This window comes from Leptosomus discolor, chromosome 1, assembly GCF_034619465.1.
Source record: "Leptosomus discolor isolate bLepDis1 chromosome 1, bLepDis1.hap2, whole genome shotgun sequence".
Lineage (NCBI taxonomy): Eukaryota > Metazoa > Chordata > Aves > Leptosomiformes > Leptosomidae > Leptosomus > Leptosomus discolor.
The window spans coordinates 140,392,482-140,414,875 of record NC_141391.1 but is presented as its reverse complement, the minus strand read 5'-3'; the positions used below and the strand labels follow the sequence as shown (position 1 = coordinate 140,414,875).

The 22,394-nt window shown below is 40.7% G+C and overlaps 1 protein-coding gene across 1 annotated transcript in view; it reads left to right on the top strand.

The window, feature by feature from the left end:
- The window catches only part of UPK3A (uroplakin 3A), an 81,015-nt gene that overhangs the window by 28,497 nt on the left and 30,124 nt on the right, over positions 1-22,394 (top strand). Inside the window, exon 4 of the mRNA XM_086461128.1 lies at positions 21,096-21,251. Coding sequence (XP_086317254.1) covers positions 21,096-21,251 — 156 coding nt within the window. The remainder of the gene's footprint in view (positions 1-21,095; positions 21,252-22,394) is intronic.

The following is a 22,394-nucleotide window of genomic DNA, read 5'->3' as shown; positions in this document are numbered from 1 at the left end:
TTTTATGCAGACATCATTGTTTCCAGTGATCTTCAGCATGTTGTCTTAATTTTTTAGTAAAAATATCTCCTAATTTCCCCTCACAATGAATGACATGAGTCATTTTTATCTCAGCATCCTGATGTCAGTTTTCTCTCTGGCATCAGTTCATTCCTCCCTGTGATTTTTCAGTCCTTCTCGGAGCGACTAATTTGAAGCTTCATATTCCCCTGTCCATAGACAAAGTTTACCTTCCTTGTTCAGATGTGTAATATTTGCATCTGGCTATGCATTTTTACTAAGATCTCAAGCTCAATTTGTGTGTTGCTTTACCTCTATCATTGTACAATTTTTTTTGCCAATTTTAGTGTCACCTGCAATTTTACCAGTGGTGTCTGTTCCCTGTCATAAATGACAGATTTCTGCTACTTTCATTTACGCTACTTCAGCAGTACTTAGGTACCACTAGGGAAGAAATTCTTATGTGAAAATGAAATTACAGAACTGCTACACACTTTTTGATAATAACTGCCTATACAAACATAACTGGAATGCGCCTATACGTATGTCCTTGGTATGCCTCAAAGATATGCAAGTTCTTACCTTCCAGACATTTTTTTTGAAGCTGAACATGTTTCAGGATGTTTTTATATGTAGCAGTGACACAACCATGTGTATGGAAATCTTTAGCTGTAAAATGCCTTGGAAGTGCCAAGTATGAAAACACCTATTAATTTTCTGACCTCAGCTAATAAATTCTCTTGATCTTAAGACACTATTCCAGAAAGATTGATCTCCTAAAATGAATGTATGATTTCTTTGAGTAAAATGATCTTTTAATGGTACTGGCTTTCCTAATCAGCAGAATTTTTGCAATTTATAAATAAAGCACCACTGCAGCCAAACCTTTCCCCTTGAAAGTTATTTTTAAATCAATGTTTGCCATGTCCAAGGGGTCATTTTTTTGCTTCTGAGATTTTCAAGTGTTTCACTCCTGTAATTTGCTGCTTCATGTAATTTGAGCAAGGGATGTTTATTTGAGGCATTACCTTGTTGAGATCTTTCTTTTGTTGATCAAATTACCAATGTGTAAAATGCAACATCTCTCAAAGAATCTCTTAGGTGCCAATGCAAATTAATAAGGTTGCTATTTGCAATAGAAATGAGTACTCCATCTTGCCCTTGAGAGCTTCAAAGCGTAAGAATAATAGTGGAACAAATGAGGGAAGGTGAACCAGATGGCAACAAAGGCAGAGAGAAATCAACCAAGCTTTGTTTTAGTGCAGAAGGGTGAATGTTATATATCAGATACTATGATCCTCTCTATCTGTTGACAAGTTCTGTGATGTCTGTTTCATGTTGCCACGTTTTTTAATAACAAAAGCAGACTCACAATGCAAAGCATAAAGACCAAGGGCATTTTCAGGATAGAACAGTTAATCTGACAATTACATGACAATCGAGTGACTTGCCAAAGTCACACATTAAGCTAGAAGAGATTCAGGAACTGGAGTTCCCAAGGCCCAATTTAGCATCTTAGCCAGAAGTTGTCCTTGCATCACTCCCCTTTCCAGATGTTTCAGGGGCCATGAAAGGGGGCAGAATTAGGACTGATCAGAAGGGGGTTTCATTACTCCTTCCAAAACATATGACAGGAGATATTTACTTCCCAAATATGGAGAAGCTCATCGTAAGGGAGAGTGGGACGGAGGCAGCATGAAGACCAGGATTTGCAAGGGCAAGGGGAATAGAAGCAGAGAGGAAGAAAGAAGCCAAAATGAGCAAGGGGCAGGGGCTGATGAGGAGGAAGCTTGTTGTTGCAGTGGGAGGATAAGAAGCAACAACATATCCTACTGCAACGGTGAGGTACCAGGCGATCAGTGTGCACTTAGAGAAACACGAGCCAAAATTTATGAGCCTGGGAACTTATGAGAGCTTTCCCGAGATTGCCTGTGTTTGACCATATAGCAGAACATCAGACCTGAAAACGTGCCAGAAAAGGCACTCTCCACTCCTCCCCTGCAATGGTTACATTTTCTGGGCTTCCCTTTTGTTTTGCCTCAGAAAACAAAATAAACAAAAATCTCAAGTGGGGAAAACAAAAAAAAAAGAAAGCCCCGAAACCCCTAAAAAAAACAAATGCAGAGCAGGCATGAAATCACCTTTGAATTCACTAGGTGGCAACACGGAGTAAGAAATCATCCCTAGAATCTTCAACCGGAACATCTGGATGGACCTTCACAGCCCCCCTGCCCCTTCATCTCTACCAAACAAACTCAAGTTCTGATTGATCAAATGACCACCTTCTAAACACTGAATAGAATACACTCCCTGCAGATGTATAAATATTGTCTCAGTTGGCCAGTGCTCATGCTGACTATCGCCGCATTTATCTGGTTTCACTCACAGCCACCTTTGTGTGGCTTTGATGTGGCATTGAGGCTACCAGCTTTGACGTAAGCCTTGGATCTGTAACTCTCTTTGCGTCCTGAAAGCAGAGCAATTATTTTCCAATCAAGCAACTTAGGAGTGGGGAGGAAAGAAATAATTCATTTTCTTGAAGTATAAATCAATTACATGTGTTGAAATGTTCCCACTTTACTGAATATGGGTTTCCAAGGGAGACACAGGCTTTCTCTCCCCTTGTTCCCCTAGGGTAATGGCAGCTTTAAGTCAGTGAACAAAACAGCACACGATTAAAATGTATATTTTTGTTTCAGTTAAAATATACAATTTTTGTCTTCTGCTGTGTAAACCTCTAAACTGAACCATTTGTAAAAAGAAGTAATATCAGCACGATATGATTCAAACTTAATACTCTTTCATTTCCTTACAATGGAGGCAACTCTACAGAAGTGTCAAAGCCCTGAGGGCACAAATAGGCCTTAATGTCCCTGACCACCCTCACCTGGGGCCTCCACCACACCCCCTTGCCCATGGGCCCAAGAGTCTATTTAAGCCCAGCCTTGTGCTATGGTCCCTGGCTGAGCTCTATGGTAGGAGTGCTGGTCTTTAGCCTAGCTGTGCCCTTGCCTTACCATGGATCCTGGTAATCTGGACCTGTGGGTTGGCTTTCTGACTTGACCTGATGTCTGCTGTGTCACCATGGACCTGCCTGGTGGTCACTGGGATTTATCTGACCCTGGTTACCATCACCAGATGATCCTGACTTGTGGATTGATTTCCTGTCTTGATGCTGGGCCTGTTTCATCACTGTGACCTTGCCCAATGGCCTGGACCCTGTGCTTCCGCCACACTCACAGACCTGCCTTGCTTACCTGGGGCCATGGGGTGGCCCCTCCTGGGGAGGACCCTGCCCTGCTGGCTGTGGCGCCCCTTGGCTCCTGGCCTAAGGCAGTAGCTGGTCTCTGCTGTGCCCTGATGTGAAGTCTGGAGTTAGTGGCAGTGCAAAGCCTGCTGCTGTGAAAGCAAGCAAGGATAGAAAAAGCAGTTAGGTGTGGCAGTAGCCACAGCCTCTATGCATGCTGCAACTCATCCTGCCCCTAATGACCAGGCAGAGATGGGGGACAGAAGTCCCTCTGAAATCTGCTGCTGGTGGCAGTCTGCACCAAACATCAGCTCCCTTGTGACTTTGAAGACTTCTCTCTAGCTGTTCCAGTTATGCAGATTCAAACCAGGAAAGGGTGACACCTTTCCAGTGAAGGGCTTGGGACCTTCTGGCCTCAATGCCAATCTTGGCACATGGCTGACTTTCGGATGTCACAACGTGGCCACTGTAGGCCTAGGCCCAGGTACCTGCAACATCTTGAAAGAGGAACCAATGCAAGTTTGTGGCTGTGAGCTCTTGGTTCCCCTTGAGTTTCCAACTTTGCTGAAGTTACTGCTTCCTACCGAGGCAAGCTGTCACCTCTCATCTGAACAGCCTGGGAGCATCTCAGAGCCCCTCTGGGCTTCTAGCATCATGTCAGCCACTCATCCAAGGCAGAAAGATATACTCTGGCATGTCACCCTTGCTAAGCTGTCAGACTACTCAATGCACAGCTGATGAAGGATGGAAGAGAGACATGTTCAGTTCCTGTGCCACCCCCCTCCCTCCTCTTCAGTCCTCCACCTGTTAATTTACTTGGCTCCAACTCTACAGCTGTAAGATCAGAACAGCACTTCTCAGCCTCAGACAGCTGGGATACAAACCCACCCCTGGCTCTGGGACTTGCAGGCAACACTGTTGGTGGACTGTGTAGGTGGGTACATCAGCAGCTGGGTTCTTATGGTGAGTGATACTGGAAACTCTGTACCAAAATGTCTTTTTCATATTTAATCTGTACGCAATGTTTGTTTAGCCAACCATTCCTAACCCCACTGTAAAATGTTGTCTTTCTTTATGATGGACTCAGAAATAGCGTTTCAATTCAAAATAGAAATACAGTACTTTACCTTTTTTAGTACAAATACCTACAAAGGTAGACTTCTCATGCTAGATTAAATCTAAGTCAGAGAAAGGCGGGCTCATTCTTGGATAGTAACAGTGCCTTTATCTATATTTCTTCTTTATCTTCACTAGATAAATTTTTGTCCTCCCTTTCTAGAATTGCTGGTGCTATTAACATCATGGACATCCTACTCACAAAGTGCTTATAATGTCAGTAAACATTTTATTAGTTTCACTCCCAGCTCTCTGACCTGGTGAGTGTCCATGTGCTGCATTTCTCACATCCCTTCAATCCTGAGTAAGCACAGTAACTTATTTTTTGCTGTAGGGTATCTTGAAAGATATTCACACAGGCCAAATCAATCAGCCATGGAAAGACTACACATTGACTTCAGTGGGCATAAATCACATCATACAAAAGATTGCACAAATGCAATAGTAGTTACAGCAGAATATCTATTAGTAATATAGTATTATATTGGGATTTACACATAGTTAGAGACAAAACTATAAGACACCTAAATGCAGTGATCAGGCAATGCTGAAACAGCCCTGGTTGTTGGGATCTTCTGGTTTATGATTTTTAGTGTTCCACTTCCTAGTTCTTAACCAGATATTCATTACCTGATGACAAATGCCCTTCCAAGTTTTTGCTCCACATTTCTTAAATGTGTTATGTCAGAAACTCGGTGAGGAACACTAAGAAGCTTGAAGTCCTTTGTTTCCACAAGTGCAACTTTAAGCAGACCATTCATTAGCTGTGACCACATAGTCCCTGTGTACGGTTTAAGCATGCACCTGCGGACTGAAAAGATGCCACTGACGGAAAAATGGCAATTTAGAAACACCTGTTCTCAGAATCCTGGCACCGTAAATCTGTTGTTTTGGGTTTTATCTTGGCAATAACAGCAATTGCAAGTACTGCCTTCTAAGCTAGTTCACTGACATCTGCAGGGTTTATTCAGAAGGAGAGGAGAGATGAGTCCTCAGGAAGAGACAGATTAATAAATTCAGGTCTGAAGTCAGGAGTTGGATCAATAAAACAGCTCTCTTACGTGCAAAAAGGAGACTATGAACCATGCGTGATTCTCTCCATGCGTGGTGTAAAGCCGTTCTGTGCTAATCTGAGTAATCATGAGCTTGAGCTGGAGTGAAATCATTTCTGGGGAAAGGGAGAAAATACCTTGTCTTCCTGTGAGGCATAATAGGGTTGGGCTGCATGAAAGGAGAAGCATGCTGCCTGCACACTTCCCCCACAGACATAGATCATACTACGATGGGGAAGGAGGAACATGGGTCAGACTGTTCAGAAATCAGTATATAAAGCAACTATAAACCTGAGGTGTCATTTGGAAAACAAATCTCACTTTGTGACATCCAGGGCTTTTCTGGTAATGTCACTAATGTGACAACGGTATTTCAGAGGATGATGATCTTTTTGGTAGCAACCACACACTGCGCATGTCTCTTTCCTTCCTTGCTAACTTACATGTTCTGCAAGCTTTTCAAGGTGGAGGCTATTCTTCTCTGTTTGTATAGAAATCTGCACAGTGAAGACAGCATCTCTCATGGGATTTCTATGTCCAGCTAAAATATAATAGAAGATAAATATTAATTGCAGCAACTTAAGATATTCAAAACGGAGAAGTGCATGTGGTATATTTTATTCAATGTAGGTTTTTCCCTCCATGTTACTTGGAGGGTATTTGTATTCTGTGCCATATGTCTGTATCATAAACACTATTCCATTCTAGGAAGACATTCATCCTAAAATTCAAGGCTCGTCTGACTCTCATTCAGTGTCCAAAATAGAATTCTAGTAAAGACACATCAAAAATTCTCTGGCTTAGATACTTAAGCCTTACATGTGAAGTGAATGTTTTTAGCCATTTAACTCATGCTACAAATATAACAATTGTATTTCATTTTATTAAAAGAGTGTAAATACAGATTTAGAAGCCCAGGTTTCAATGACACTAGATCTCAGTCAAAGAGCTGGAAGATGGAAAGGAGCTATACAGCCAGCCAGTCGAACTCATTCTTGCAGGTCAGGTTGAAGTATGAGAAAATAAACATGTATACACCCAATCACACACAAATATGCTCTTAAATTAGGACTGAGAGAAACCGTTCTCTTTAAGTCACTGAAACCACTTTTAAGAGCTCTAAATTAGCTTGTAAAGCAAGCCGGCCTTAATGTCCAGTTTCAACTGGATGAGGAAGTGCTATATGAAGGTGAGAGATTGCTATCACTAAGCCCTGTGTCTTCAGCCCTCAAGCTATCACTTCGTCTACCATCTAGTATTTTGGTGCAAGGGGGGGAAAATATTAAATATTAATGGCAATGTTAACTTAGCTCATAAATATTTCAGTGGATGAAAAAATGCTTTAAAAAGGGTCAGTGCAGCTAATATTCTCTATAAAAACAAAAATCTATCCTTCCTCAGCCTATTTTTTTCTTCAGATGAGTCTTTTCATAATGCCAGTAAGATGAATTACAGTTCACCTTTTATAGTACTTTTCTTTCAAATCATTATAGACTCTAATCTCTTTAAAGATGCAGGACTCACTTCATTTTAGCAGGCTTTGGATCAGATGTCACTACTTCATCAAAGAAAGTATTTTTGGAAGAAAATATGTGATTTTTCCTGGGAGATACTAGTCTATTCTGCAGCTACGATGTACAGTAAATTCCAATACGAAGCGCTTCATTAGTTTTATATCCCGGGATGCCTTTAAGACGGAAGAGTATCAAACAAGGGCTGTTTCTCAGCAGACTGAGATGCAGAAGCAAAAGGTCAAATTCTGATATATAGCTTCACAAAATGTATAGTTTATATTCCTGACAATGTTGAATTCACCCTTGCACTAATGAAACTGTGAGTACAAAATGCCTTGAAATGACATTCTTTGGTTGTCAGCTAACCAATGTCAAAGAGATTCTCCCCAAATCCTGTCTTTCAGATTAGACAGCTGCTCAGATCACTGGACCAGAGCACAGTACATTCATGTACAAATGTCAGTAAACAACATCCGTACAAAGTCACAAACACGTACAACATAAGACTCTTTGGGGAACTGTTAGGGAAACTAGACAAACTGAACTATGCATAAAAACTAGACTCCAGAAGAGGTTCTGATGACCTGTGGATCTCTGCAGGTTAATTTCAAAACAATGAATTTAAGGGTTACAAACCAATACCCTATTTTAGAGAACTCTTATTTCGTCTTAAACACACGCATCTAACCCAGCCCTCCCAGTTACAAGAGGAAGAAGTGTGCAGGGCAAGGCATGGCTGGAGAGGAAATAATTTTATAAAGACACTCAAACCCAGATAATTTTTGTTTACAGATAATGTAATGAAACTCATTAGAGTAATATTGCCAGACACTTTGTCTCAACATTTAATAGTGATCTCTAATGTAATTAAATAATTAGTATAGCACTCATTATTCCATGAAATTATTTAGATGCTGGAATAACAATTTAAGTTATTGCACACTGCCTTAGGATTTAATATTACTTTGAATATGTTTTATTAGTACATCTTAGTGTTTCTATGCATATTCTGTGGAATAAAGAAAGCTTTGCTTAAAGGATGGACAACAAAACGGAGTCCTCCATTCTTCCTTAGCTTTTGGTCAAATATCTGCCTGAAGTTGACTGTAGTGTAGCTTGTGGTGAGATTAAGTGCGGGGGGGGGGGAAAGTCTGGATCTATAATAATAATAATGATAAATAGTGCCCATAATGCGCTTATCATTAGTAAATTAGTCTATTAAAATTGTGTAGTATCATTTCTCAGCCATTAACAACATAGTTTGAATTCCCCACTGTTACAAATTCACTGGAATGTCATTTGCAGCCAGCAGAAAAGACTGTTCTTTACCTTGCTTGCAAGTGTTGCCCTTTGTAACCCATTCTCTTTTGTCACTACCACAGGATGCTGCCACTATTTGTACTTAAGGCTGAGATCAGTGCCCCTTTAACCATTTTAACTCTAAATTTTTCTCCAGAAACTTTTTTTTATTATTGTGTTTCACAAATTACTCTATTTAAAATAAACTAGAGCCAATCTCAGAGCTGACGACTTGGAAAGAAGCATTAGCATTGTCCTTGCCCTACCTCCGGGGCACTCCTGCTGCAACCCTTTGGACACACCTGAGCCTCAGACTTGCAGTGCCAGCTGGTGGGTAAACACTGAGACACAGTGTGAGTACAGGCAGACAGCAGAGAGGATGGCCACAAGGCACCTAGAATCTCTGAATTATGTGGCAGATAGAGGGGGCAGGCAATGTCTCTGCATTATGTACAACATTCGGGAACACTGTACAGAGAATAACAGTTCCAATAACTTTGGTGGTTTCAAGCTAAAAGTTTACGTAATTCCAAACTCTTGTCCTTGGCTATGAATGCACTTGCGACTTGCTTTGCTGTGAGCTGGAATGTTTTCTATAACTCAGTACCTCCGTGCGGCTTAATGTTCTTGACTTTCTCCTTTTTTGTTTCAAAAAAGCCCTTTCTCCTTTACAATCTTACCAGCTTGTAAGTTTGAAATGCTTCCTACAGCAGGACTGTTTTCATCCAGCACCACCTGAGATGTGTCACATTCCCACAGCCTGGCTGAAGGTGCAGCACTGCTTTAGCATTACCCACTCTCTGCTCCCTGACAGTGGAAAGGGATGTGGGGGAACCACAGTGCCAGCCACAGACATGCTGCTTAGGAGGTCTTTGCTGCTCCTCTGCTTTCTACTTGTTGCTTCAGGAGCAAGTCCCTTTGTTTGGGATGCGTAAGGTAGTTTGTTGACAAATAAGTAGAGAAAAACTGTTTGACTTGGCAAGTATTGGATTTCTTTTCATGTTGGTCATGGAGAGCTTTGCCTCTCTTTTGTTTCTGATGCCATGGAGCTTTTTGTTTTGGTCCTCATCTTCATTCCACCATCTTCTCTCCTCCGTTCTCTTCAGCAAGTTCTGCTCTGTTCTCTCCAATTCAACAGTCTTTTTTAAAGAATTACTGGCAGCATCAAAGAACACAAGGAACATCTGGCATGTGCAGTTCATTCACTTTTTCACACCTTTCCTAAGGAAAGGTTTCTGCATGCAGAATAATGCTTTATTTCAGGAAGGCTTTGCTTACATTTCTTATATATATGGTGCTATATATGCTGAGTTCTTGGATGGAAGTAGGTTAGTTTTTTGACAATCATTAGTTTTCATGTAAGTCTATTACGCAGGCCGAGAAATCTTGTCTCCCTCACATATGTGCTGTATCGTGTCTTTCATCAAACCTTTCTCTTCAAAGGAAATGCAGCTCTGCCTTCCCCTTCCCTGGGACTTTTCCTGTTGTTATTTAGTCAGCTTTTAGTAGAAAAATTAGTTTGACTAAGCAGGACTATGGCTGTGTAACACAGCTGCACATGCCTGAGTTGCTGCATGGTTCTCATTGAATATCTATGTTGTGTCCCATACACCCATTGTATTTAGGAGAACTGGCTCTAAAGAGGAAACTTTAGGCCTATGTGAGCTATAAAGGCACTTACAGAAATCTTGATGGAATTGAGAACTGTAATAAGCAATCTTCCTTGGGTTATGCAATTCTTTGTTAATAGAAGAACTGAGATTAATGGAAAGTAGAGCAAAAAATGTGTAAATAACAGGAGCTGAAATGCAGCCTTGTAGTAGGAGAACAAATAAAAGGACCGCCATGTGAGATAAGCATCGGGACATAAATTAAGCTTTGCCTGGTCAAGATCTAAGTACAAGTTTGGAGCTTTTCTTTGGGTTTTTTGTAGCTGCCTAAGTCTTGCCACTACAAGACACAGCACTGAAATAGCAGAGCTATTGATAGGAAGTTGTCAGGCTGGGTGAGTGCTATGCTAAATGTAACCCTTTTTTAAGCTAGAAGAACCAGGAAATGAATGAAGCTTACTCAAACTTTTCACTTCAGGCTACGAGTGGGATTGACGTGTGATCCATATGTATAGTTAGTTGCAAATTATCTTATTTCCCCATTTTAATACTCTACTATTCATCAAATAATACAGAATAATTGTCAGTGTAATGTGCTCTTACACTGCTGCAGATGTGTAACGAAACATGGCATGTTCAGTGGTTTAAATTAACTCATTTTAGTCCACAATTGCAAAGGCCTGGGAGACCACAGCTCACGCGGCTCAGCTGACAAGCTGGAAGTTGGTAAAGCACAGCAACTTGCTGATTACCTGTGATTACCTCTGTGCAGTCACTAGGTAATACATTCGACATATCAGATGCTGTGAATGATGAAATCGGGTCTATTTCATTTCCAGTTTTAAAAGTGTTTAAGGCTGGAATAGCACGTTGTTCCCTAATGTTTGTAATGACCTGGGATTCTGGACTTCCAGAATTATTTCTGCTAAAATTTAACAATTCTACCAAATAGAAATGGCCTCTTGAAGCTATGCTTTTCTCTTGAATGTTTAACAACAAAGATAGGGGAAAATATCTTAAAAATGTAAAATGCAGAAGACAGGAATGAACCATTCTGGCCTGACTGGTAGAACAAGAATTACAGTCAGACTGAAAGAGGGTGAAAAGCTCTTATGAATTTGACAAAGTCTATTTAGTACCTTTTCATTCTCATGTTTTGGGGTTTTGTACTAGGGATATGCTTTAGCAGGCACCGTGTATAAATGTTTGCTGTTAATCCCCAACCCAGCATGGCAAATGAGGTGCCAAAGTCATCCGCTTTTGTTTTATCACCAAAAGCAGCACAAAGGATCTGACTTCATTCTTGTCTTTGCATGAGGGTCAAGGATGAGCAAAGATGTGTTCTCAAATAAAAATGTAGATGCTCTATTCCTGATTTAGTGAATCAGGTAGTCTGCTTCGTCTCTGGTCCAGATTATAGCAGTTTTGGTCCACATAGCTTCACATGAGCATCTTCTAATCTGACTTATTTGATTATCCTTACTGCAGTATACTTAAAAATAAATTCACATCATGTTGCATTGTAGCCTTCCTGACAAAGCATTTCTAAATCATTTGAATGAGTTTTAGAGAAAGCCTTTTCTTCCTAGTTGATTTTTTATACTGCTGATGGACACCCTTTTGTATGGAGTCCAGTAACTCCATTTGGTTCTGTCTTTCCATGTGCTGCTTCTTTTGGCTACATTCTTGTTATAGGCTCCCTCCCATCAGGTATTTATATGCCTTGGTCAGATCCCCCCCTGAGCTTTCCCTTTTCAAGGCTAAAAAACTGCAGCACTCAGCCTCTTATGCCAGATGCTCCAACCCAATCTTAGTTGCCCTTCCCTGAACTCATGCCAGTAGCTCCACCTCTCTCTTGTACTGGGGCACCCAGAACTGGGCACAGCACTCCAGCTGTGGTCTCACTAGGGCTGAGCAGAAGGGAAGGATTACCTCCCTTGACCTCCTGGCAATGATCTTCGTGCAGCCCCATGTGCTGTTGGCCACCTTTGCCGCAAAGGCACATTGCTGGCTTATGGTGAAATTTTGTCCACCAAGAGCCCAGCTCCTGTTCTGCAAAGCTGCTTTCCAGCCAGCTGGCCCCACCATGTACTCATGTATAAAGTTATTCCTTCCCAGGTGCAGGACTTTGCACTTTCCTTTGTTCAACCTCATGAGATTCCTGTTGGTCCATTCTCCACCATGTCCAGGTGCCTCTGGTGTATGAGCCACTCCTCTTAGTTTTTTACTGTCTGCAAAATTGCTGAGGGTGCACTCAGGTCCATCACCTAGGTCATTAATGGAGATGTTAGACAGCATTGATCCTAGTACCGGGTCCTGGGGTACACCATCAGTGACTGGCCTCCAGCTGGACTTCATGGTGCTGATCACAACTCTCTCAGACCAAACATTCAGTCCACCTTGCTGTCTGTTAGTCTGGTCTGCTCTTCATCAGCTTGTCTATGAGGATGTGTGTATCCACACATACATAGCTTAAACCCTGATTTTCAGAGTTTGAGCTCTTGATATGTGAGGATACTGAAACCAAATTGCTCAAGAATCAAGCCCTGTCATGCAACAAAATTCTGTGTGTATGAAAAAGAAACAGTTGGGTCTCAGCTCCTGAGCAGGAGTATCTGTTTAGACTGTATTCCTATGAAATTCACTCTTGGAAGCCAAATGTATTTGAATTTTTTCAACAGTTTGTACACATGGCAAGTTGTATAGTGAGGACTTTCTCTCCAGAGGTTCTGTGCATGAACACTTGGGAACTGAGAGTTTAAGGGTTGTATTCTATGTCTGCCCCAAATTGACCAGTGAATTGCATTACACAATTCTGCTTTTGAAGTCTAAAATAACCAATGCACAGACTTAGTTAATAAAGAATAATCTTTCCCCAATTACATACAGTCTGAATAGACAACACAAAAAGCTGAGAGTGGAATAATTTTATTCCTATTTTACAAGTGGACAGCTGAAAAACAGAGATTAAATAGGTTGCTTTCAGAGGGAGACACTAACTATGCATAATCTTTCAGATCTTCATCCAAGGTCCTAATCACAAAACAATTCTTCCTTAAGGGAGTAATTAAAAACTGAGAGCTGAGACAAGCACACTGCAGTGGTAGGCAGGCTGGAGACAAGGAAAAGATTGGAACTGAGGCTGCTTAGAAAACAGATTTCAATGAAGTGTCTCTCACTGAGTCCCACTACAAGTGCATCGAGAGGACAAAGAGAAGGTTTGAACAGCTGTATATAAGAAAAAACAAGTTTCTGCCTACCAGGTTAAGTAAAAATATCTGATCACGAAGTCCCCTGAAATAAGCTTAGAATGGAGTCAGCTCAGTCCATTAGATGTTGGACTAGGAGCAGTGAAAGTTGAGACATAGGCTTTCTTTACTATTGTAAGGCTCCAGTCAAGTCATTGCACTTTACCATGCACCAGTTTCCCCATTCAGACATTAGTCACAGCAATACTTACTTTTTTCATAAAATCTTTTTATAATAAAAATAATTTGATTTACTTATTCAGTTTTCTTTCTCTTTACAGGGCTCTAGGTTTAAACTTGTTGACTGCAAAGAAACCTACACCAGTACAGCTGAAATTCTAATATTGTTTCATCTATTGCATCCCTCTCCCAGCAGCTATTTGCACTGAATCCTGCCTGGTTATTAATAATTATTAACTTATATTTGCCACTAATATCAGATGAAAACTTAGAACATCAGAAGCATATGCGTCAGCATAAATACTGTCTTCCTTTTTTAATGTTGTTTCTTTAGTGGTTGTTTCACTTTTCAATGTAAAAAAATATTCTGGGATGTATTTTTGGAAATGCCTTCTACAGCATCAGATTGACTTTTCTTCTGCCTTCAATGACCAAAGCTGTTTACTGCCAAGCATATCCACCATCCACATGATCTCAAAGAAGCTGTAAAAAAACACTGGAGCATTTCAGTCTGTTGTAAACTGAAACTCCATAAATGTCATGTTTAACTACAAACCATACAAACACAGCTGGGTCAAGCATTTCTCTCCTAGAGCAATTGTGAATCACAGAAGTTTACTATATCAGGATCCTTTTTCCCCCAGATCTCTTGTTCTAGTCATATTCTAACTGTATTTGTGCATAAGAAGTTGCTATATATATATCATGTTATCAAACCATGAGAATGAACCCCTTAAAAAGGCAATCTTTTGATGCTGCTCATTGACTTACAGAGATAACTCAATACAAGGCTGGCAGCCTTCCTGCTTGACATATTTTCATGGCTTCTATTCAATTAAGAGTTGAACAACAAGTCATTACTCGGAAGCATATTATAGACCTTTGAATACTGAAGAGGAACAGAGATGAAACTTAGATGGTTAAACTTTATCAGTAGCAACATATATGCAAATTCTACAGAGGACTACAATGTCAAACAATAAACAAAATGACCATAAGAAACCAGAAATCTGGATGTTGTTTAGAACATAAATTTTGAGTAGCAGACAGATGGGCATTCAGTACCCACACTTACAGATTACTCCATCTTCCCACATAGTCTGCTCTGGAGCCATGGATACGAATACTGCAGACCTGAGTATCAGAATCATTTCATAAAGCCATTTACACCTCTTGGAAGGCAAATGAACAGGGCATTTCTGTGACATCGTCTGAAGAACAAGGATCCAGACTACGCAATATCTGATCCATATACCTCTTTTTAGAGGGTAGTTCTGGTTTAGGGGTTTTTAACTGTCGTTAACTTCAAACAGCATCTATCAGAATTTAGTGTAAAGTGTCTCAGGGACAACATAAAGACTATAGTAAAAAAAAACCCCTATACTTTTTGTCCTTCTGGCAACAATGAATTAGCTAGTGGGTTACAATTCAGTGAGTAAAGGAAGTCCTAACAGAAAGCTTTTTCCATTTTTAATTACAACATTGTGAACCTAATTCATCATTTTGTTAGAAAACTTTTACCTTGGTCTGACTGCAGTGGAATTTGGCACACTGATCAGTACAGGAGCCTTGTGTTGTACTTCACGTTCATATAAAACCATAGCTATTGCACCAAAGTTCAGCTGAGTCTCAAGGGTATTAAACTGGCTTCATGAAGTGATATTTCAGGACTCTAGATTTCGAGAGGTATTCCAAGGCCTAAAAAAATCTTTGTAAGGAAAAAGCCTACTCTTCAACCATTACACAGAGATCCTTCTCAAACCTCAAATATTAATCAAGTTTCATGTAATTAAAATTCACTCTTGTTTGCACAACCAGAAGGCTAGATTTTATTTACCTGGTAAAATCAAATTAAAAGGGCTCTATTATACAGATAATCAAGAGGAGCCTGAGGACAAAGGGATTACACCCACTGCTTAGGGAGGCCCGCTTCCTCACATCAGCCAGGGAAAGGGTTATTGTGTTGACTCATGTCACACTAACACAGTCAAGTTACTTTTGCACAAAGCTAGTTAACACAAACTGCAGCCTAGAGAATGCAGCCAGTTCATAGGCCAGGAAGACTAACTCCATCTCCTGTCAGCTTTGCTTAGTTCTTCATCAAAACCCATGTTACTTTGGTCATAGATACAATGCAGAATTATCCAACCACTCTGAATCACCAAATCTCTTCTTCCCCTTCTACAGCAGTGTGACTCCTCATTATAACTGATGTTTAGAACAAGCCGCTCAACCAATGGTGGATTCACTGAAGTAGGAAAATATCATTTTGTAAGTGAAGAAGGGTGGGACCAATGTGTTGACCTGCCTGGCACAAATGATCAGCCACAAGGGGCAGTTCTGAGAAGGCTGCAGCACATGGTGCTTGCATTTATTAAGAACATCTACACTATCATGTAAACCTGGGACTTTCATAAAAAGAAGTACTTCTTAGCAGTTCTTAACAGGATGAGATGAAAGTTCAAGCAGATAACTGCAGATAGTAAGACATTCCCTCAGCAAAGGAAACCGTAAGTTCTGTGTAACAAAGAGGCCTTTCATTTTAACCCCAGGCTCCTCCAGCCTGCAGATGTTTCAGTGTTCTGCAATTGGTTGGGCTTTACTGCAGTGATAAGATCTTACATGTGATTTCTGAGGGGAATGCAAGAAGGACCAGTTCTTCTGTTTGTAAGAAATTTACCTCAATGGAACCATGCCAATTTATATTAGACAATGGTGTGGCCCTGATTTGTTCAGCAGAAAGTTATTTTTCCCTTCCTGATGTTTGCACTGCTTGACCTTTCAGGTTTGCACAAAATTAATTGTCACCAGATGATAAAATAAGTTCCAAGTTCTCATCTTTCTAACTGAGCCTTCATATTTACTTATGAACACATGAAAGATTTCTAATTTAAGGAGATCAATAGCTCAGTGAGTCATGCTGCTCCAATCTGTGCACAGATGGGACCCCCACTCAGCACACAAGTCTGTTCCTGTGCTGAGTGAATGTAGGATGGGGCTTATCTCCATCACACCGGTCTCTTTTTTAACAAAGCAGTTTGAAGAGCTCTTCCAGAGATTCATAATCTGTACATGCAAAGGGACTTTATTAGGAAAGGAGGAAGACAGACCCTGAAAATAAATCCTGAGGCCATGTTAATAGGTGCGTAGATTTTACGATCAGAAGTGAATGCCCCTTGTGGCAGCAACAAAGGATAGAAATAATTCTCCAGGAAGCCAAAGACATATCAAAGAGATTTCAGAACTGCAGAGCAGTACCAAGACTCAGTGTGGCCTTTGTGCAGAAGACCTTGTGAGATGTGAATCTCCTACTGCCTTGAAGTATTCTGGGAAGACTTTGAGAGAGAGAAATGTCTTTAAGAGGTATTTCACCTCCTCCTTCAGTGAGTTTTCTCCCTGGATAAATGGGAAAATTCTCCCTTTCATCTGAAGCCTTATGATATAAACACAGTGCAGTAGTGACCGAAAGATATTTACTATTAGATGAAAGTTTTCATTGCCAGAATAGCTTGGATTTCAAGACACTGCCCATGACAATGCTTCTAATACCAGTCCCTAGATGAAGTAGCTGACCAGCAACCTCTTCGAACAGAGTTTTTGGTTTCGGTGCCACTCTCAAATGGACAGATGGTCTTACCATAAGAGCAGTACGACAGCTGCTTCCCTTGTGGTTAACCTCTGCAGACCAGATGATACATAAGACTGAGCAGTAGAGGCGGTTGTAGTTCCTGCGAGATCATGTCTGAAGAACAGTGACTGTATAGAAGGAAAAACTTTTCCATTGCTTCTCACTCCGATTTGTCCTCACTTTCACAGTATTTTGCAATGCTGCATCTCTGTACTTTCCCATTTTTTTATCTGTGTCAGCTCTTTATCACTCTTCCAAAACTTGATCATCTGTTTTATCAATTTTTTTTTGAACTTCCTCTGTGTTCTTTTCCAGATCTCCCATATTAGTGGAATGCTTTTCAAAAATTAATTCACAAAGGCATTACTCCTCTCCTCTTTCAGCTTATTCCTCAAGATCTACACCTACCAGGATACCTGCAGGAAATTACAAGCTAATAACAGCTATGCATAAATTTAGTGAGGATTTTCAAAATACTTTAAAAAAGATTCTACATTTTATTCATCTTTCTCACCCTTTGGGTTAGATTGTCTCGTGACTGGTAGATGTCACCACCATGCTTTTTAATCTCTTTATTAAACACTGTCATGTCTCCACACGGAGCTGGGCGTGCAAGTGACCTATAAATTTTAGCCCATGCAGTGGACTAGAGAGACGAAGCACAAGAGTATGGAGGGTTATCTCTACTACACCCACAGTCAAGAGTGTAAAGAGGGTTTGGACTTCAGATCCTGGAGGGCTCCATACATTTCACAGCTTTTCAGGACTTCAGGCCTCATCCTCCTCAAACCCTTATGGGCTTCACACAGCCCTGGAAAGCCAAGGCTACAGGCAAGTTTTGTTCTCACGGCGCCATCAATCCAACCTGACTCTGGAGGCTTCGATGAATTACTCCAGAATCGCCCACAAGACAACATAAAGCAAGAAAATGGGCATTGTTGCTTAAATGAAGACATAGGAATTTACATTGATTCCTTCTCTTGTGCTTCCTTCAGGGAACACTGTAATTATACTGAGGTTAAGTTTGTTCATGGTAACATTCTTTAAATGCAGACCAGCTCCCCTGACTTCAGTGGAGTTAATATGGATTTACACAATTGTAAGCAAGGATGAGATCTGGTCCTAATTTAGGACACATCTGCCAGCACAGATGGAGCTGAGAGAGTTTATTGTCACATTAATTTTCTACCTTTCTTTGAGATTCTTCTCAGCATGGAACAAACCCAACAATTTTAAAATGTCGCAACACAGGCAATGTTATCCCCCCTTATTGTGGCTGGTGAATTCCACCAGAGCACAAGATGGCCTTGTATTCAAGTAAATCATGATGGCTTAAAAAAATAGCCCCATGAAAAATAATTACTACAATTGTCATCCTGTAACCACTTCGAAAGGTGATTAACTTTCTGTGATGAGCAGCTCTATTGACATACTCCTGGCTGTTGTAAAACTAGTCACCTGAGTAACAGTTTGCGTGACTGTAGCCCAAGGAGCAGTTTGCCACACTTTTCATTCAGACAAGATTCCAGGAAGGTCATGCACAGTTTTGCCTGAGTAATAAGTGCTGAATTTATTGTTTGATGGCTGTGAATCTGAAAAAAAAAAATTGCCACCATTAAATCAAAAATTTTGTTGTGATTCTGGGCCTTATTCTGTTGATTTTTAAAAATTGATATTTTTTTCTGTTGTTTGTTTTGATGCTTTAGAAAGTGAATGAGGGAGCAGCACTTTCTTATAAAACTTGGAAGACTAATTTTGGAAGTGGCTTGCATTCCACAAAGTAGAATATTCCTTTTTCTCTGCCATTCAGTATGTCCTGGTGTCCATATTTTTTTTAATTAGGCAAACAATGTGTCTATTTTCTGTATTAAGAAAAAAAAAGCCACTGCTGACTGCTCTGGAAGTGTTACCTGTCTAAAGAATTCATGATTTGATTTTACATGAGTCACTGTTTGGAGAAAGTATTGATTTTATGATGGAGAAAGAGATCTTGTTGTTCTTAAGCTCTGCTTTTAATGTGGAGTCAGAAACCTTACAGGTTTTGTGCATTATTATACTGCTTTGAGGGATAAAAACTCTCGAGCAGATAGGTACCAAGTTTGTACAACTAAACCCCCTAGTATAAATGATAAAAATCAGATTTTTAGGAATAAAAGACAAAAGGGTAAGATCTTTTTGGCTTAATCTAATTTACCCAAGTATTTATGCCAGCACAGGCTTAGAGCACATTGTAGAGTGAGAAGGAATAACAACTCATTCTTATTCTATAGCAGTACAAATCTAGGCTAACTCCTGTACTCAATATTCTCCCTCAAAAGTAGTGTGAGAAAAAAGTCAAACTAAACACACTGAAGATGACATGCAGAATTTGAAATCAAATGAGACACATATGGGGAGGAAATTGCATTATAATCATTTGATTACATATTTCAAACAGATTTCTGAGGCTCAGGGCATATCCATAAAGGAGATGGATTTGGTATAATGTAACTGCAGCAATATTAGTGTAAATCTGGAGTTGCTGCAGTGACATCACATTAGCCCCATTAATTCTATAAAATCTTGCTGATATTTATTTTTTCCCCTATTTTAAGTGGGTGATTAATAATATTATAATCTGAGGTCTTATGTAATAGACCATTCATGATAGCAATTGCTGATCAAGAATATTCTCAGCTGAACAATTCAGTACCACAGGTCAGATTCAGATTTCCCAGTGGTTTGCTCTTCATGTAGTTGCCCTGAATCACATTAGCATTAACCAGAAACAGAAGGCTTATACTTTTCAGGATGTAACCCAGGAAACATAATTCAGCAGGCAATTGTAAGCTCTGTTAAGGCTGCCCAAATTTAGAGCTCTGAATCAGAACCAGCCATGTTGCAGACTGGATGCACAGTTCAGATATTCAGTTCCAAATTTTCCCTACATGAGAGATTTCAAAAGTTTTTAGACAGCAGAAGATAAAGAACAAGGCCACTTATCAATGACTCAGGTGAGGAAAAAAAGCTCTCTTTACATGGATAGCACTGCTGAGAACTACACTGGTGCCCAATAACAGGTGGAAATCAAAGCTGCAACACCCTTCCTCACCTGGATAATAGCTGGGGGATTGGCGACGCCTCAGCAGGAGGGGCAACAAGCATATAGGGAGGTGCTGAGGGTGGCAGGTACTTCTAACCACGGGGACCTTATGGAAAGGAGCAGGTGTGGTTGACTTCAGGGAGGGCGTGGATGTGGGAGCTCTTCAGTGGGGGTTGCCTCCCAGCACTGTTTTTCTTCTCGTGGTGGGTTTCTGGAGGGCTCAAGCATGTGCAGCTATTGGGCTGTATTAGCCTTTTGCTGCTTGGGACAGCTGTATGCAGGTAAGAGGTATCTATCTGCAGTCTCTTCTCCTTTTATGTTGCTTCTCTCCATTTCTGTTTCTCTTCTGGTTTTTTGTTTTGGGTGTCAAGTCCCTGTCTAGGACCTGTGTTGGGAGGGGAGTTTAGGGCTTCAAACATGTACTTTGCTGGACGATTGTTGAAGTGTCTACTTCAGCTAGGCCGGGAACCATGAGGAGCTGCTGAGTCTCTCTCTCTTGATTTTTAGTTCATTTTCCCCAGGACACTGGAGATAGGATGAGCTTGTGTGGGGAGCAGGGGAGTGTCTAACATAAACTTTATTCTAATACCACTTGCTCTTTCCAGTGCATCTCCCAGATAGCTTTCCTTTCTGTAAGGCTTTGCTAAATCTCTTACTCTCTGTGTTAACTAGACTGGTCTTAAAAGCCTTATTAAGACTCCTTACTGCTAAAGGATTCAGGAACTGACTGTACTGCTTCTGGTGCTGCCACTGGAGGGGGGAGGCTACATGTGAGACCCTAAAGACAGAGGTTCAGGTCTCCCCTATAAGGGGAGATATAAGGCTTTGCCTTTGTCCTTCTGAGGTAATGTGACCCCTGTGTTTGAGGAGCAACATCTTTACTTCCCTCCCTAAATCCTTGGGTTCCCCATTTTGCATTAAAGCAAAACCCCTAAGTCTCAAACTTTCACAGTGCAGGTAGGTTGTTTCCTGCCCAGTGGCAGTTCACATCCCCTTTTATGTTTTAATGGTTTTTGTTTGCACTGCCAGATTCTCCTCCTTTTGGGTCAGAACTTGCGCCGGGGGGGGGGTGGGGGAGAAAGATTTTTCATATGCTTTTGTGGTAACTTTCTCTTGTAGATCAAAACCTGAAGCCTCAGCTTGCAGCCCCTCATCTTGCTACAAACAATCCAACTCTTACTACAGTTGCTCTAGAAAAACCTTTCTGTATGTTTGATAGCTCACTGGGTCCAAATAAATCTTACGTCATCTACTTGTACGCGATGAAGGAATCAGGTGAGTATCCAGCATTACATATCTCTGGAAGATAACTACATGATGTGGCCATTGTGCAATTCTTCACAATTTGATGGGAGTGGCTCTGATTGGTGGAAAAAAGAAAGATCTGTAGCTGTAAGCCATGTACAAGCTGAGCCTCTGGTCTCAGTTTTCTCTAGGGTATTATTATAAAATATGATATAAATAATCGTAGTATTTCAATGGGGCTGATTAATGATAGCAAGTGTTAATACTGTGCTAGCTGTCTCCCTGTAGGTGTGGAGAAGCACTATCAGCCATAAACTTTTGCCCAAATCTTGCTAATGAAACCAAGTGGTCCACAGTCTGATACCTTATCTTTGTCTAAACACAAGTGCCTTGATAAAAGCATGCATTCCCCTAAATAAACCTGCTGAGAGAAACCAGGTAACTGCTGATGTTTGTTTCATGGTTAGGGTAGCCATCCCTTGCAAGGACTGCATTTTTTTTTTTTTTTTTTTTTTTTTTTTAAACAAAGGCAAGTCGTGCTAGACTTACGGTCAGAGATGCCTGGCCCATTCATAAAATGAATTTCGTAACTGTTTGGCAATGAAACATTGCTGGCAGTGACCAAAAGCTGCCTTCTCTGTTCCCTGCTGTTCTGGCAGATGGTTTGGAATGCCAGCTAGAGCTACTCCAGAAGCTGACAGAAATAAATGACTTGTATCACGCCTTCTCCCTTGAAGGCTGTATTGAACTTCTTTTTCTGTGAGGCACAGAGAAGAGATCTTCAGGGGGCCAGTAGCGAAACTGGCCAACAGCCAAAACAGTCTTAAAATTTCCGCTGCTGATTGTGGCTATTTTGGACAAGGTGGAAGGAGGTGGCCTTGGATGGGTGGAAGCCGTGATCAAAGGCACCACCTCGTACAGCTAACATAGAAAATTGTGAACGCATAGGCTTCTGAGTTCCATCCCGTGACTGAAGTGCACGTCTTTATATGTCTAAAACAGCCTATAGGTGCATTATAGTTATACAAAAGGCTACTCATACCTAGTTATACCTGCAAATGTGATGTTTTTGTGTTAGAAATCACATCAGCCATCCCTTCTTCTGCGATTTCTGTGGCAAAACCTTCCTTCACAGATGGATGAATCTCTACAAAAGAGGTTATATACAGAGAA